At 35.8% G+C, this 19235-nt stretch overlaps 1 protein-coding gene across 18 annotated transcripts in view; it reads right to left on the reverse strand.

Annotated features, from left to right (window-relative positions):
- Positions 1-19235, reverse strand: part of ERC1 (ELKS/RAB6-interacting/CAST family member 1) — a 149452-nt gene that overhangs the window by 7051 nt on the left and 123166 nt on the right. For 10 of the 18 annotated variants that reach the window (XM_087873697.1, XM_087873695.1, XM_087873698.1 and 7 more), the window contains one exon: positions 4868-4966. In XM_087873697.1, coding sequence (XP_087729823.1) covers positions 4868-4966 — 99 coding nt within the window. Of the gene's footprint in view, positions 1-3633; positions 3701-4867; positions 4967-19235 lie in introns of all 18 variants that reach the window. The other 8 variants (XR_015728847.1, XR_015728846.1, XR_015728849.1 and 5 more) reach the window with 1 other exon arrangement.

Here is a 19235-nt window from a genome sequence, read left to right on the forward strand (position 1 = left end):
ATGAAATGAAATTTCTGACAAATGATCTACAGAACTTCAGCAAAGACTACCAATGGCAAACCTCTGGCTGCCTAAACGTTCACTGCAAGCAGAACTATGGCTGCACCTGCTGCTTGTCAGCAGGCATAAGGTATCTTTCCAACTATACCCTTTAACCCTAATAATGAATGTGGAAGTGTGATAATCTCTCAGTCAACAGAAACAGGTGCTGGTATTACTTTCAACAGTGTCGATGAATACACAATTGTTCTGGCTCCTTTGCTATGTTTCCAACACTCTGTGAATGGATTAATGGCCATGCAATAGGAGGAGCTGAAAGCTTTAGATTAGTGGTGTCAAAATCCTTTCCCTGGTAGAACCCTGTTTATAGTACAACATTGGGATTAACATTTTAGCGCTGTATAAAGAGGCAGCATGGAATAACAGCACAAGGAACCTAGGTGGAAAATATCAACGGTCTTTGGTTACAGAAGAAAAATTAAAACACGAGGGAGTGTTTGAATAGGTCTTCACTGATTAAAACAAATGTTTTTATTGAGATGATTGACATATCTTTCTCCCATGGAGTATCTCCTTCTTGACAACTAAAATATATCAAAAGCACACTACATGTCTGAAAGTGGAACTTTTTGCCTAAATACTTTCTGCCTCTTTCACTTTTGCCTTTGCAGATGGAGAGGAGACTATATTATTAACTAATAGGAGTTGTTGTTATCAACATCTTTATCACTTGTGGGAAGCCTCCTAATTTGATCAGTATATAGTTTACTTTTGAAATGTGCTGACCCCGCTGGTTTGGAGCCAAGCAGAGATCTCTGAAGAGTTTGCTTATTTCCCTTGGGACTCATTTGCCTCACCAGTAAGTATGTCTTATCTCTAGACTTCTCCCACATCTAATTTGAGCTGACCACTTAGCAAGAGCTGCACCACTTCCCACAGCGGCAGAGCTTATCTTGAGAGGATACAAAAGCACCTGCCAAATAGACAGGGCTGATGGACCAGATCACAAGTCCTTGCACCACCTACATGCCTTCTAGAGCGCCCATCAACGAGAGGGGTCCTTCCCAACAGGCAGGAATGTTTTTTTAAGAGGCTTCCTTACCTAAAAAAAGTGATTCTGCCCTAGCAGCATCTCTTCATTTGTCTGTTTTTCAATATTTTTTGAATATAACTTGCTGCTGAATTTCCTAAACTTGCTTCAAAGCAGGGTGGATTTGATTTAAATCGAGTTGATTTAAATCACAATTTAAATCATGATTTAAATCACTAGTAAAAAGGCTTGATTTAAATCAACTCGATTTAAATCATAATTTAAAAGAGCAACTGTCATCTCTGCTACTCCTTTGACCCACTGTTGACTCACTGATAGTCCCAGTGTTGCAGAATATACAGCCTCATGCTATATAACTAAGTTCCATTTCATGCTGAATAAACTAAATTATTTATGTATCTTAAATAGAAAACTATCTTACGATAGATTTTTCCCCCAAAAGTTTTTTATTAAAATAAATTCGATAAAAATCAAAAAAATCTGATTTAAATAAAAAAAATCTGATTTTTTTGATTTTTTTAAAAAAATCATTGATTTTTATCCACCCTGCTTCAAAGTGAATTGCAGAAACTGACTATCACAAAGTATTATTTAGTTACACGTTTTAAATCTCAATGCAGAGAAGAATTTCAGCTGTGCTAAGGATTGAAATTTATTAACTTCATTAATTTATCTTATGGGATTGTTCTTAGCATAGGTCTCATATAGTTGCAGGATATGTTTGTTTTTTTCACTGTGCTTCCTCTAGTTCTTACTACAAAGCGCTCAGTATATGATGTGATGTGTTTTGTTCATCGGTTAGATTGTCTTACAGCCTAATGTTGATGAAAGTTCAGAGAAAGTAACTAGCCCAAAGTCACACAGTTGCCTTCCATGTCTAAAGGAGGACTAGAATCTGAGGCCCAGACTTCTAATTAGATTCGGGCCCTTGGTACAAGTTTTATATTCCACGATTTTGATAGGCATTCCAAGTTCATAAATCTCTAGAAGGCAACCATCCCAAGTAGTATAATCACCACTAAGGTGACAATTTTGTTTGATTTTCTCATCCACTCAAATTACCAAGGAAAGAATTTATCTTTATGGAACATCTTTCATAAATTATCATTCCAGTGGTAACCTTCACATAGGATTTTTTCACTAGTAACCTCTCTTGCTATCCACACTTAATTCCTCTCCTATCGGCCTACTTTTCTCTGCCACCCAAGTGTTGATTCTTTAACTCTCTGCTCCTCTCCCCTTACTGGCAGCATGAAATGTTTTTTATGTGCTAGTTTTTCCTTTTCTTAAAATGTTTGTGAAACTGGAAGTGCACTAATACTTATAGGCCTTAAATAGAAAAAAGGAACCACAAATAGTGATAATGTGATTTTATGCTGCTTGTAAGAAGCAATAAGACCTAGATATCAGCTCTTCTAAGATACAACAGATAAGGAGTTAAGGTTCCTCTCATATACTTCAATATATTTCCACCTCTCCAGTTTGTTGCCAGTTAGTCATCTTTCCAACATCTGTGACTTTGTGATGTTCTAATTTTTCAATTTCCTCTATTCATTTTCTCTTTGAGGTTAATCGCTTAATCCTCTTGTTATCTTCCTGCTTATTCTTTGATATATCTGACCCTGGGACCTCCACTTTTCAACCAACCAACCAACCAACCAACCAACCAACCAACCAACCAACCTGGATAAAAATCAATGATTTAGATTTAGAAAAGTGCGTATGTTCCTTCAACTGCACTTTTCTCATTATTCATGAAACCCTGCCTGCTACTTACTTTTTACAATAAAAATGTATCTGAACTAATTAACTTACCTCATCTCTTCCTGTTCATTAGCATTCTTCAACAATATAGTTCACTTATTATTACAAACCATTTAAACATACATAGAGACATGACAAAAAAGCAACTTCAAACACTACGAAATCACAAAGAAGCTTGAATTAAACAATTTTCTGTACGAAGGGGATTACTTATTTAATTCTCAGATTGTCTTACTAAAATTTAAACTTGCGTGTCTGAAAAAGGATAACAATATATAGATTTAGTAAATTAAAATGTGTACACAGAATCTGGTGCATTATTCATCTTCCAATCTAATTTTATTATAATGAACCTTTTACATAATTTTACATACAGCAATGTCAACAGCATAGTTCATTTTGCTCATGAATTATAATATAAGCAGTGGAAATAAAATAATTTTATTTATGTGTAATTTAATAATAAAAGATGGAACAGACAACTTTGTCAGAAAAGTTTTCTAGACATAAATATTGGGAAACAATATTCAAATTGTGCTGTTAAATTATAATGGAAACATTTGTTCCTTCATGAATCATGCTATTGCTTTGCTGCAAATCCAATTGCATGCTTTGGGAGAGTATTCTCACAAAACAATTCAAAGCTAACATAAATTACAAAACAATAAAGCTACAACAAAAAGTAGGAATAACTTCTACATGCAAAGACCACATTTAAAAGGGAAAGGAAAGACACTTAAACCACATAATCACACAGAAGCAAGATGCAAGAGTGACCATTGGATATTTTTCTACTGGTAAATAAAGCCAATTCTCACCGTTCTGAACAAAATGGCTGAACTAAGAGCATCTGATTGGCTATGCCCAAATACCCTCCTCCTCATCCTATTGGTTGAGAGAAGACAAGGGGGAAAACCACCAGAGAAGCATGGGAATGAAATAAAGATCTGGTTAGCATTTAAATCATTCAAAGGAATAATGTAATAGGAAAGGGAGCACTATTTTAGCATACTTTTCTATTCTACTGTTCTGAATCATTGTATGTTTGGATAATTTACTTATTCATGATAATCTAAATATCATTATAGCATATTTTATGAACTAGAATGGCTAAAATCTCATTAATCTCCCCAGGCCATTGAGAACTATAGTGGAAAAATCCATGAGTTCTTAGTTTTCTTTGAGCCAGTATTAATATTTTCAGTAAGCTGGCCATCTTATATTACTGCTAATGTTTTTCCAGTTAGAAAGTTCTCTTGCATTAGCTATTGTGTTTGCTAAGCCATTTGATATCATCCAAATCATGTTTTAGTTTAGTCAGCAACATAGAAAGCTAGCCCATGCATCAGAAATTATAAATTAATTTCTTTTACATCAAGTTTTACTAAACTTGTAAGGTAAGGAGCCTATGATCATTTAGTGTAAAAACTGAGATTTTGCCATGGGGAAGACAGCCAATCTCTGCCTTAGAATAAGCAATAAATCACAGATCTTATTTGAGCATATATATTTCCAAATGAAGTGGCAGTTTCAAATAGTCCTCACATATAATTATAAGATTTGGTGAAGTGTCTTGAAAATTCTGATCTACTTTATCTACAATTACTTTTATCAGATCATTAGTTTAATTTCCTTGAATTTAGTAACATTTTGTTATAATGTCTGTAACACTACATTCTGATTACCTGAATGACCTAGTACAATTTTATATTTTCTTTTATTTGAAGTAGACGCTAATTAATTTAGCTATTTATTTAGTCATACAATTTGTCAGACATCATAATAAAGATAAACTCTATTATTATAAGAACAATCAGTCCACCAATACAGTCCCAAGAAGAGTTCTGAAACAATGAAATCTAATAATTTGCTTAGTGAGAATTCCAACTTTATAAAAGAAAAGGAAAATCATGATATAACTGCAACAAACAGTTCTTCGATTCTATTTCAGAAGAACTGATCCTGCTCTTAGATACAATTAAAAAACGGGCATATTTCAGTAGTAACAGATTAGTAAAAAAAAAAAAAAAAAAGGAACAACTATAATCTTACCTGGTCTGGGGAGGGCTTATGATTAGTTTGATTGAAATGAGATGATTTCAGATTATCATCTTCATAATTATCTGCCATCAATTTCATGCGATTCTGAGTCTACAAAACAGATAAAAGGAAATGTCAATTTCATAAAACATTAATTTACACTTTTAAATCTATAATATATATTCATTACATTAATAAGTTCATTACATTACCAAGTGTCAGGCCTATCTAAAGAATGATTTGACGCAATCTAGTCAAAGTTCAGTTCTTTATTTGAATATACCGTATAGACAGAATCTTGTCAGATTAAACCTATACTGACCTCACCTAATGGCTATATCCTGGGAGATTAAACTCACGGCCTGCGGGCTGGATGCATCACACGCTGACCACGCCTACGCCCGATTTAGCAAGGGGGAAAAAGTCACAATGTCATGTGATGCTGCAGTGACGACGCGAGTTTGACATCCCTGTTCTAGAGAATGGCTATGCTGAATCTCCTCCTGTTCCCACAATCCTTTGCTGCCTCTTGACTCACCCCACTCCTTGGAATATGGTCCCTCCTACCCAGAAATCTGCTGTAGTCCATTACAGTTAATAAGAGAGGAGAACTTTCCTCTCACATACACCACTTTATCCTGAATAGTAGTATAGTTTATATACCTCCTATTTGGTGGGATGCTGACAACAGAATGTTGGGTTTCAAGGTAGTCTATAAATCAGCGATCCTACTTTGCATAGAATAGCATGAACATGCTTTTGGTAAAACAGCAGTTGTGGCAATTGGCTAAAATAGTTAATGGACCAGATTGTGTAAAAAGAATTAATGGATACACATTTCACATCAGGATTCAAAACAAGTATTTCAGCTCCCAGGGTATCAATTATTTCAGAATTCAAAATAGCTATTTTGGAACAAAGAAACTTTACCAGCAAAATTAAGCGGAAGAAACACACACATATATCAAATGGTTCCAGGCCATCTCAACAAATACATTTTTAAAAAACACATTACAACGGTTAATTGATAGGGTATTTATATCCTGCTTTGAAGAATCACTTTGTTTTCCTTTCCATTCTATTCTCCTGCTTTACACCAATTTAAATCTCATATCGATTCAGCCACTTCATATATCTGGTGAAGTGAGCTGTAGATCTTGAAAGTTTATTTCTTTAATGCAATTTGTTACTCTTCAACAAATTGCTGAGAAAGGAATAAAATGAAGAATGAGACAGTAACAGAGTTGGAAGGGACCTTGGAGGTCATCTAGTCCAAATCCCTGCTCACGCAGGAGACTTGTACTAGAGATTCGAACCGCCGAATTGCCGACCTTTCTGATTGACAAGCTCAGTGTCTTAGCCACTGAGCCACCATTAATACATGTGCTGATTTAGAGATAATAGACTTGAACAGAATGTTCCGGGCAAATATCAGGTTGAAGATTAGTTGGTGAATTCCGGAAAATGAATATATATTGGTACAGATAGTCCTCCACATAAGACCACAATTGAGCCCAAAATTTCTGTTGCTAATTGATACATTTATTAAGTATGTTTTGTCCTATTTTATGACTTTTCTTGCCACAATTGTTAAGTGAATCACTGTAGTCGTTAAGTTAGGGACACGGTTGATAAGTGGCTTCCCCATTGACTTTGCTTGTCAGAGATTCACAAAAGGGGATCACATGACCCCAAGACAATGCAACTGGCATACGTCAGTTGTGAAGCATCTGAATTTTGATCATGTGACCATGGGGGTGCTGCAATGGTCATAAGTGTGAAAAACAATCATCAGTCACTTATTCCAGTGGCGTTATAACTTTGAACAGTCACTAAATGAACTGTGGTAAGTCAAGGACTACCTGTAGTTAAGCAAGCACAAGAATAAATGGAAACTTCAGCGGACAGTTCTAAATTGAACTGTGAGTAAGGCAAAGATGTGTAGTGCTCCTTAGGAATTTGATATATTTAAAGATTAATGTAGCATTTAACTCCTCTATCCTGGCAGAACATTTCAAATATTTTTTAGGTTTCAGAGGATCTTTACAGAAAAGTGGTTATCTATAGCTAGCATTCCACAGTGAGCAAAGTTCAAAAACAATGTTTATTATTCTTTTTACCATTATCTCTTGCAGAACCCTCAGCGACCTCTCCTGGAACCCAAGAGTTCCACAGAAGCTCAGTTGAGATTAATACATATTAACCTTTTCTTGATGACACGAATGTGTGGGCTGGGGATTTGAAAATGTGTGTATTTTTGTATGCAGACACCATTTTGTCATCTGAGTGATCAAGTGATTTATAGAGAATGCAAATAAGGAGTATGGATCTAAACATGTCAGACAAAAATGGAGTTGTACTCAAAGAGGAAAATTAAGTGGATGATTGTAAATTAAAGATAAATACTGAAAAATTAGAAGAAGTAGATATAGGCATATTCCAGCACACAACAGAGGGAAAAATAGTTTTCATATAATGACAAATCACTATTGGAAAATTAAGAAAATAACAGTTTTTCATAAAATGCCAGATTGCGAAAGGCCCTCATTATTATTTAGGGCAGGGGTCGGCAACCTTAAACACTCAAAGAGCCACAAAAGTCCTAACTGGAAGCTCCCCCCGTTCAATTCTGGAGCCGACCGGAAGTCCAGTTCCCCCACCATAGTCTCCTCCTAGCACGGCGTCTTTTTTCCTCTACCTGTCCTAACTGAAAGCCCTATCAATTGTGGAGTGAACCGGCGACAGAGAGCCGCAGCAGAGGGATGGAAGAGCCACATGCGGCTCCAGAGCCGTGGGTTGCTGACCCCTGATTTAGGGTAAGTAGATTTTGACATATTGGCACAAGAGTCTTGTGAAATGAAATCAGTATTAGATTAAATTATCAATGTAATGTAAGAGCCAAATAAATATATCTTCTCAATGTTCTGAAATTCTAAAATTCAAAACTATTTTCTGCTGACAAAGCACTGGAGGCAATTTGTTACAATAGCTTCTTAAAGATAACATTTTAAACATAGTGCCTGAATATTTGATGGGTTTATTTCAGATAAATATCATTGTTATTAAAATAAATATGAATTCTTATCTACAGCAAATGATTTTATTGTCTGTATCTGGCAATCATCAAGTTTGAGTAAGCCCATGGATAGGGTACTATCTGGATGACGACAATCAAAAATGTGAAAGCAGGGGATAATTTAGGTATAATTTAAGAAATAACAGCTGCAATTATGGACTGACTGAATTGTTCAAAAAGTGAAGATAGCAACTGACTGAAATTTCAGGACAAACATTATAGTTAACACACCATAATTGGCCCATTCTAATTTCCCAGTCTTGCCTGGAAAAGACAGTGTAAGGAGAGAAATATGTTTTTTCAAGGACACATACATTTGAATGTATAGTCCTAGCTACAAAATATGATATATTGCTGTAATAGACAGGTATCGTCATAGAAGAAAACCTCCAGGATTTATAAAAGTAAGTTTTAAAAATGAATAAGTTATACCAATATTCCTAAAATAGAACTGATTATTTTCTGACAGAGGATCAATGGAGCCAATTTTTATTTATTTAACTTTTAAGGGCTTTGTATTTAATTGAAATATTATTGTGAGGCTTTTATATGAGATATTTCAGACAACATTGCATTGTCTTGACTTTATAGTTGGAAAAATTATATGTACTCATAAAATACAATATAACATAAGCACACACAGTTACTAAGAAAAGCAAAAGAATAAGGAAAATTACTTTGTAGAACTTTATTCGGTTATCCTGTTTGTCTTATCTTATTTCACTCCATGGAACTATTCCTATTTACTTAGATCCAGTTACTAGCTACAGTTAACAATCTTGTACTACTATTTCTTGGTTGGGCATCTGGCTGATTACTAAATTCTGTGGGAAAGAAATGAGGGACACTAAAATGCCCACATTATGCTCTTTCCAGAGAGGAAAGCCCAAATTATTCTCACATATGTACATTGCATATGTGAACATAAAAATTAAAACAGATGGCTGATAATATTTTGGCCATGTCATGTAGAAGAATTCACTGGAAAAAGCAATTATACTTGGAAGAATTAGTGGTAAAAGAAAACCAGGCCACCAAGGAACACGGTGGCTAGACACCATCAAAGCTGACACCAGCCAAAGCATAGAACAACTCAAAGAACTAGTGTAAGATCAGAAGACGTGGAGACACCTGGCCCATAGAATCGCCAAGAGTTGGAAAAGACTGAATGGATAACATCATCATCATCATTAATGACATATACATCATAAAGTCAGACCGCTGAACAACTTTCAGATGTGTAGACTTCAGCTCTCAGAATTCTCAGCGATTGTCATATTAGATAGATGAGGACTTTCCACCCTTTCAAGACCACCTTCCATTTTCTCTAATTGGTTGAATGATCTTGCAGTATGACTTAGTATGTTCAAGTGGACTGATTAGGAGATGCATGCTAAAGACATGAAACTCTTAAACTCAGAGGAAGAACAAATACCTGTTTGCGTCCTCAGATTGTTATTAAGATAATGGTGGGGTTAGGGAGGAAAACAAGGAAGCAGATAATTAGTGGTTCTCAAGTACATTTTACAAATTTATTAGAAACTATTAATTTTGTTACAAATTTGAATCTAATAGTTACTCCCTTATTATCACACTTCATCATAACGAACCAGGATGTTTTTGTTTCTCAGACAAAACTTGGATGAGTTACTAAATTTAAGTGACATGCTAAAGAAAGTTAAAATATTGAGAATGGATAAGCAACGCAAGAATCTAAAGCCCTTTCACAAAATAACTTTTTATAAAGCCAGAATGAGAGTTCTTGGAATGGAAAATTTATTGGTTTTCTGTTCCCCTTCTTTGTCTCTAGCCCATCTGCTCCCTTTCCTTTCCAGAAAAACGACAGAGGTAGAAATTTGACAGCATGAAGATGGGGTAGGAGGCTGAGAAAATAGATTTACATTTATTCAGCTCTGAGGGTTTGCAGTTTTCTTAAACTTTTCTCCACTTATGTATCTGTATACTTCACATTTCATATATAATGTTAATGTGTTATTCAGTCTAGGTTATGGAAGTAATTACAGCTGGAAAGCTAAAATAAACACAAACTAATCTTGAATTGATGAGGATCGGTTTTCATTGAAAGATAAAGTCTCCCAGTTTAACCCTAACTCCTGGTGGTTTTATGAACACAGCCAAATAGCTTTTTTCACAAAAGAAAGAAACTGGTTTGTAACTGACTTCTCCTTTATAATCCTGCAGATTATTGATGAACCCCTTGCAAGCACTAACTAGAACCAACCCTATTATAAAAGGCAATTAATACAATCCGTGACTCTTGTATTTTAATGTACTGGGAAATGAAACTATTATTTTTATTTTATGTCCCTTTAACTTAGCCAATTATTGGAATCCATTGATTTAAATAGTGACTTAAAATACCAGAACTAGTAAAAAATAACAAAGCAAAAAAAAAAAAAGTATATACACTAAGATATAGTAGAAAAAGAAAATAGAAAGTAAAAATGTAAAAGTGAGCGCCTATTCAGAGTAATATGAGCACTTAGGTATAAATTAACCATACAAATAATTTGGAGTAGAGAAACATTTTGGCTTGATATTTAATTGCTTGGCACCTTCTGATATGGGTCTAAATAAGTAACAAAGCCTTTCTGTCATAACTGAATTCTTCCCTTCTGAAAATAAGTATTTTTCCTTTATTAAATTGTGAAGGATTGTGAAAGCAACCTATAATCTGATATTAGTCACATACAAGTTCATTGCATTTATTCTTGATCAGTAGGTTATTTTTTAAGTCTCTGATGCATTTTCTAGTACTGCAGATAGCAATAACAATAGCACTTATATACTGCTTCATAATGCTCTTCAGCTCTCTCTTAAGAGGTTTTACAGAGTCTGCATACTGCCTCCAACATTCTGGGTCCTCATTTCACCGGCCCTGGAAGGATGGAAGGCTGAGTCAACCTCGAGAGAGTAAGGATTGAACCCCTGGCAGTTGGCAGAGTTAGCCTGTAATACTGCATTCTAATCACTGTGCCACCACAGCTCTTACCATCAATACTATCAATAAAGCCCACCCAAAACCTAATGTAAAGTCTCACTTTAAAGAACCAAGTTGAATTTCCATTTTCCCAGCGTAAAGAAGCAAAGCTGAAGAAAACTTGGTGCTGAAGGATGAAATGCAGGGATGTTTTGTAAAGGCCTTCTGGACATAATTCAGTGACATTAGACTGATAGTGCAAGTTGCCACTTCACAGCTGGATGTGCTCATAGAGGCTAGTTGGAAACGTCTCCATCTGAAGGCAGCAGTTAAAATGAGATTTTTCCTGGGAATTGTTTTTGTCTGATTATGGAACAAGGCAGAGCTAATTAGAGTGGCATTTAGTAAAAAAAGATAAAATGAGGAATTTAAAAATAATTGCTTTAAGTGAAATATGCTTAATCTTTTAACAATCTTTACTATTTTACAACTTTGCATAAATACACGAGGCATAGCGTTACTAGAGAAGAGTAATTTGATCTTAAAATGTAACCTATGTAATGTTGAAAGACAACATTCAGTTTATGTACGCATATGTGTGCATGTATAATTTATATATTGTGTATATATAAAATATACAATATAACGTATATGATAAAGTGTTGCTTCCAAATTAACAATGCCAAAGCAGGCCTATGTTGACTAATAATTTGTTTCCTCTCCCAAGAATAAAGAGGAAAAAACCCCCTGGATAAATGAATGTTTCTTGGTTTCTGATAAGGAAGACTAATGGCGATTAAGAAGAAGCTATTAATGCTTTGGCACAGCAATGAACTTTTTTCACTATTCATCTTTGTTGAGAGGTTTTCTTTCTTTCCCTGTTTTCTGGAACATTTAGATTTGTTACTGTGATGCCAAAAATTAGACACTGTACACTTCCAAAATAAGCTGTGAGAAACTATTTTAAAAATATAGCTACAGAAGGAGGTCAAACAGCATTAATATAAAATTGGTTACTGTAATGTTCTAAGCTTTTGCGAAAAAATATGATGATGTAACAGGATGAGAAGTAATTCTGACAAATCTATTAATGTCTCGAAAACTTTGTCAAGAATCCTCTAAACTAATAGGATAATTATTTTATTGAAAATAGCAGCTTGTGGTATGATATACCTCAAGTTCTTTTGATTTCCATGTTCATATACAGATCTGGAATATAAAGCAGACTACCAGCAGATTATCTTTGAACAGAATATTTGCTATTTATTTGCACACTTTTAACAATTTGTAATCAGTCTAACTTACTGGGTTGTCATTTAAGAACCAGTTTAAATTAAATTAAACTAAAAATTAAATATTAACATAGAAGTGGAGCTGTTTCTGCCTATACTTGTTTAAAATGTTCAAATATTTAGTGTTCAAGTAAATTGCCCGAGAACAAGAAGAAAATTATTTTAAGACAGAGACATGATAGAAAGCAAGTTAAAAGCTGAATCTAGAATAATATAGAATCTAAGAATCTAGAATAATATAGAATCTAAGAGGCCTAAAGAAAACTGTAGCTAAAATTAAGATTGCAGTGATGAGGAAAGATTAGTACATATTTGGTTCATGAATGTGGCAGATGGAGAAGATGATGCAGTTGGCCTAATTTAAAAAGTATTATCAATATGAGAGAAAAGTTGTTTTTTGGTTTCAATGGACATCTTGTTATTGAATAATGTAAATTGCATATTTTTTAAAAAAATCTTCTTGACTTTTATAAGGCAGTATTGCCAACCTTGGCCATTTCCAGATGTGTGAACTTCCACTCCCAGAATTCCACAGCTAGCCTGACCATTGAAAAGAATTCTGAGATGGCCAAGGTTAGGAACACTTCTGTAGAGCAATGCTGTACTTAAAATACATATCCATATCATAGTCAAATACACTAAAGAAGGAGAAAGTAATAGCTATTAATTTGATATGGTTGGTAAGTAATTTGATGATCAACAATTGATTACTGAGCTTAACACAGACAATTCTGTATCTGTAGAATGAATGTAGAATGTTTTAATGGGCATGTGATATTTTAATAGGAATATGAGTATGAACCCTTTACGGAAGTATCTCAAATAAATGGTGCACATTACAGCTTCTTGTAAGAACCCAGCATTATCCAATCATCATTATCCAATCAGACAGAACTGCCTCTATTGTATCATGATGGAAAAATATTTTCACTATGCCTTTTAGTCTAAGCTTTATTGCCCAGAAAGTTTCCAAAGAAAAACCATATGCTTTGTTTTACATTATTATCATGAGTGCAGTAGGTGAACCATATCCTCTCTTGCTTACAGTCTGTCAATCAAAGAGTACCTATGTACCTTCCTATCAGGGTGGATAAAAATCAATGATTTTTTTAAAAAAATCAAAAAATCGGATTTTTTTGATTTAAATCGGATTTTTTTGATTTTTATTGAATTTATTTTAATAAAAAACTTTTGGGGTAAAAATCTATCGTAAGAGTTTTCTATTTAAGATACATAAATAATTTAGTTTATTCAGCATGAAATGGAGCTTAGTTATGTAGCATGAGGCTGTATATTCTGCAACAATGGGACTATCGGTGAGTCAACAGTGGGTCAAAGGAGTGGCAGAGATGACAGTTGCTCTTTAAAAATTATGATTTAAATCGAGTTGATTTAAATCAAGCCTTTTTACTAGTGATTTAAATCATGATTTAAATTGTGATTTAAATCAACTCGATTTAAATCAAATCCACCCTGCTTCCTATGCAGCAGTTTTCTTCTCTATGATAACCTGCCATCATCTATTTTGGTTGTGGGTTTTCTCCTCCTCTGAGGAAAAGAGGAAATACCTCTTCTTTCTTTTACTTCGACGTCTGTGCTTGTGTTAGAACAGGGGTGTCAAACTTAATTTTATTGAGGGCCGCATCTGGGTTGTGTTTTGACCTTGGGGGGCTGGGGTGGGCGTGGCCAGCTTGACATCACTTGTGTCGGGGGCGCCTGTGGTAGCCCGAGCGCTCTGCCAGAGAAAACAGGCTCCTGAGCTCGGAAACCCTCTGCCAGTGAAAGTGGAGCTTGGGAGGGCTGCATACAGCCCTCCCGAGCTCCATTTTCGTTGGCAGAGGCACCATGGGCCGGTCCTTCGCTGTTTCCAGGGCAGCCATGCGGGCCAGATCTAAGCACCCTGCGGCCCGGATCCAGCCCCCGGGCCTTGAGTTTGACACCCATGTGTTAGAAGAATCTGAGAGCAGTGTGTAACTGATGCTGCAGTGCTGAAGGGACATGCTCTCATTGGGTGGCAAGAAAGGTAAAGCTTTTTTACCTCAAAGTAGCCACTAGCTTGATGTTTTTACAAGCAGATGTGGAAAAACTATCATGTTTAACTAAATGTATAAACTAAATACACAACCTCCACTGAAAAACTCTGTGTAATGTCCCTTTATTGCCAGAAACTGAGGGTAAAAAGTTTCCCTGGATTACAGATGATCCTGCTCCATCTCTGCTTCAAGTTTTCCATTAACACACTAAATTGTCTGTAAGTTTTCTTTCGAATTGTCTTTTCCTCAATCCTGTCATGACGAAAGTAATGAAAATTGAATTTCAATGTCAAATGCCACAAAGGCAAGGCTCTGCTACTGATTTACCATGTTTTAAAGTAACTAGCAACATATTATGTTTATTTATTTATTAAATTTATTTGCCGTCTATCTCATTTTCAAGAGAGACTCTTGATAAGCTGATTTTGTTAGATTTGCCATGCCAAACATTTCTTAGGAAATATTAAATATTAATTCTAGGGCATAAATAATTCATTTGAGGCCTAACAGGCACAATATTTTGAAAGATTATCACATATGAAAGGCTACAAACTATTAGGTTGGATCTAGAAAATCAGATTGGGGGGGGCGATGAGTGTTTCTTATGCTAGATTGACGTTTCCGAATTAATATTTTTAGGAATAATTGAAGAAATTAATATAACAATGTACAGAGTTTTCAATTTAGTAATATCAATACATAAAGAGGTTCAGAACTATAGCACTATACGAATATCCTGTTTGTACTAAATGAAAGTATTAAAATATGCTGGGTGTATTGTTCAAGGCTATTAAAATAATTGTTCATACTCATATTCTATTAAGAACTGTTCATAACATACTATTTTGGAGAAGAATTGGTAGTAGATAATAGTTAACTTAATGTACTTTTATATACTGACAATATTATATTTTAATGTAACTCTTTCATTTAAGAGTCACCTATGGCAATATGGGCAGCATACAAGTTTAATAAATAGATAAATTATTTTATTTTATTCTCAAAAAAAAGAAAGAAAGAAAGAAAGAAACTGCTGGAGTAAATGGGGCATAGACAAAAGATTTAAACTTTACCATTTAATTGTGTCAATAGAGTTGCCAAAAATTTAATTACTTCATATAGATTTTCAAGTCTATTATTTTAATGAGAATAAGAGGAAAGAAAAGACTATTTATTCCGCCAACTGAAGGGAAGATGAGAAGTACAATTAAATTCACAGGTACAAGATATAGTTCAGCTGTCTTGCATACTTAAGTGATAACTACTGGTATGTACAAAATATTTACTTGCAACAGATATACTGCAACAAATACACTAAAGCTATTTGAAAAATGGCCTCAATAAGTCTCCTTCTCACTGCTGTCATCACTGGCTATTGAATGTCCTTTCCCCTCTGGGCATGTCCAAAATAATATTTTTAAACTATCTTCCTAATTGTCTCCCATCTTGTTTTTATAAATTACATTTTTATTTAAATGTACACCAAAACACTGCAAATGAAGAATATCACAAAGAATAAAAAGGAGATTTTTAAAAAGCAGCCAATTTTAGAAAGATGGAAGAAGAAATTTGCATAGTTTGGGAGTATAAATACTCTTCTAATCTTAAGGAGAGACATACTAGATGTTATATATCCATATTCATATTTTCTATGGAGCAAGAAAGTGAATGAAATTACTTTTCTAATATAGTAAAAAGTGAATATGAATAAAACAATCCTTAACTTAAGCATTCTTGAAGAGTAGCTACCCCAAACTCAATTATTCAACAATTGTTATTTTTAATATCACTGATCTAAAGAAAGATATCTTAGTTTTCTGTTTTTTTACCAAATCTCCTACTGAATTCAAGTCCATAATACTGTCCAAAGGGAAGAAATTATGGTGAATACTCTTATCTTTCTCTTGCTCTTCTCACCTGCTGGAAGAGACATGGGAATAGGCAGACACCCAAGAGGAATAGATGCAGGCCTGAGAGATGGCATAAAGAACCCTACTCATTAGATGATAGTGATGACTAACTGGCCAAACAAAATGGTGGGAAGTCAGCAACAGTACTCAGTTGAATAAGACACTGCAAGTTGCAAAAATGGATTCAAGGATTGCACACATCCTATAGGTCTGTGATGGCGAACCTATGGCATGGGTGCCACAGGCGGCACGTGGAGCCATATCTGAGGGCACATGAGCATTGCCCTAGCCCAGCACACATGTGCCCACCGGCCAGCTGATTTTCGGGCCTTCTGGGCCCACCTGAAGTCAGGAAATGGGCTGTTTCTGGCCTCCAGAGGGTCTCTAGGGGGGTTGAGGAAGGCCGTTTTTGCCCTCCCCAGGCTCCTAGAAAGCCTCTGGAGCCTGGGGAGAGTGAAAAATGGGCCCACTGTGCCATCATGTGTCAAAAGCGGAGGGAGCACGCACATATGCGCGGGAGGGCGGAGCACGGTGGGCACTGAATTATGGGTGTGGGCACGCACATGCACGATCTCCCCGCTCTCCCCCCGCTTTTGGCACACGACAGCAAAAAGGTTAGCTATCACTGCTATAGGTAAAGGATTCTAACCCCTCCCCACCCCAATTTAGAGCAGGTCTTATATTTCAATTGTATAATACAATTATATCAGCCAATACTGTCTTTTAATTATGACATTATGAAGACCGGCATTCCAATTTTGCACACTTGAAACTGCAACTTATATCTATTAGCATTTACTATCTGAAACTTCAAAACCAGACTAGCTTCTGTAATGACAGTCCAGGAGGCAGCACTTGACAAGTGAGAATTGTGGAGAGACAATGAGAAAAGGACTTTATCATAAAAGCACAGTGAAGCAGGCTGAGAGAATTTCAATTGTGTTACATTATCACTCCTTTCACACCCAGTAGCAGGATGCCTGATTCTTAACCAAAGATGTGTAAGTGAATTATTCAGGATCATATGGACTTAGATTTATTCAGCTGCTGAATGTCAACACATTGCCTTAAAAGAAAAATCTTCCTTTAGGCACTAAACTGTTCTGAAATTAACTGAAATAGCAACCAATCTCACCAAGACTAATCAACCTATCTTCAACAGAGCTACTTTGTACATTTGCTTTTATATAGCGGAGTTCAAGGCTACATCAGAATAACAAAATAACTGAGTTGGAAGGGACCTTGGAGATCTTCTAGTCCAACCCCCTGTTCAGACAAGAGACCTTATATACCATTCTGGACAAATTGCTGTCTAATCTCTTCTTGAAAACCTCCAGTATGCAGCACCCACATCTTCTGAAGACAAGCTGTTCCACTAGTTCAGGGGTCTCAAACCTTGGCCACTTTAAGCCTGGAGGACCTCAGTTTTGCTGGCTGGGGAATTCTGGGAGTTGAAGTCCTCCAGGCTTAAAGTGGCCAAGGTTGGAGACCCCTGCACTAGTTTATTATTTTTACTGTGAGGAAATTTCTCCTTAGTTCTAGGTTGCTTCTCTTCTTGATTAGTTTCTACCCATTGCTTCTTATCCTGCCTTCAGGTGCTTTGGAGAATAGGTTGACCCCCCCCCTTCCTTGTGGCAACCCCCTGAGATATTGGAACATGGCTGCCATCATGTCACTCTTAGTCCTTCTTTTCATTAAACTAAGTATACCCAATTCCTGGTACCATTCTTCATATGTTTTAGCCTCCAATCCCATAATCATCTTTGTTGCTGTTCTGATATATACCAGTATATCAATTGCATTTCAGTGATACATAGGCAGAAAAGATTATCCATTCCTCACCACCCTCTCACCCCAACTCCAGGAACTATTTTTTGCAAGGGGGAAAAAAAAAGTCCTTTCCCAATACTTCAAAATTCCTGAATTCTAAAGTGATGGGGACTGTTCAGTGTCAGCTTAACACAGGCTGTCTGCAAGAGCCCTGAAACAGCTATGCATGCACACATGAATGTCCCTTTGTCTGCACCTTGTAAACACTGCTGATAGCAACATTATTTAAGGAAAGAATCCTACTTGGCCTTGCTATTGTGTCTTTCAGAAAAGTAATAAAATTTGGCTGAATTATAAAACTAGTATTTTCCTTAAGCCCGCTGGTTAATATTGCCAAGAGCCTTCGCTGTTATCTGATGCAGAGGTTCAATGTGGCTAGTCTTCCAGTAGACAAAGGAGATGGCTATGGAAATAAGAGGCATGGGTGTAGCTTATGAACAATATTAGATGTGGATTTCTTCCTGATGAATAAGCACTGCTCATTCACCACTGCTCTCCTTCTTTAGAACCAAGAATTCAAGGCTGACTTTGATTTTATTCATGTCTTCAGGAAATCAGGGCAATTCTTAGCCGCCTTCTGACTTAACATCTAGATCCTATTCTTCCTCGGACATAATCTTTCAGTACCTAAAAATACCTAAGTATTTTCTTAATGTTGCTAATTATTTGTACTTTAATTAATAGTAATGAAACAATGAAGCCGTCTGGCTTGCCTCTGCAACCAAACAAGACAGAGACAGACTTCAGAGGATAATTAGAACTGCAGAAAAAACAATTGCTACCAACCTGCCTTCCTTTGAGGACCTGTATACTGCACGAGTCAAAAAGAGGGCTGTGAAAATATCTACAGACCCCTTGCATCCTGGACACAAATTGTTTCAACTTCTACCCTCAAAACGACGCTATAGGGCACTGCACACCAGAACAACTAGACACAAGGACAGTTTTTTCCCGAATGCCATCACTCTGCTTAACAACTAATTCCCACAACACTGTCAAATAATTTACTAAGACTGTATTACTATTATTCTTCTCTTCCTTACTAGTATCTATCTCTTACCACTTATTACTATAACCATATTTCTTGTATCCTTCAATTTATATTGTTTTTATTTGTTTCCTAGTACGATTTGATAGCTTATTAGTAACCTCATTAAGTGTTGTACCTTATGATTCTTGATGAATGTATCTTGTCTTTTTATGTACATGAGAGAATATGCACCAAAGATAAATTCTATGTGTGTCCAATCCAAAGGTGGGTCTCAGCAGGTTCTGACCAGTTCTGGAGAACTGGTAGC

Source organism: Pantherophis guttatus, chromosome 7 (assembly GCF_059756535.1).
Source record: "Pantherophis guttatus breed Tessera chromosome 7, ASM5975653v1, whole genome shotgun sequence".
In the NCBI taxonomy this organism is placed as follows: domain Eukaryota; kingdom Metazoa; phylum Chordata; class Lepidosauria; order Squamata; family Colubridae; genus Pantherophis; species Pantherophis guttatus.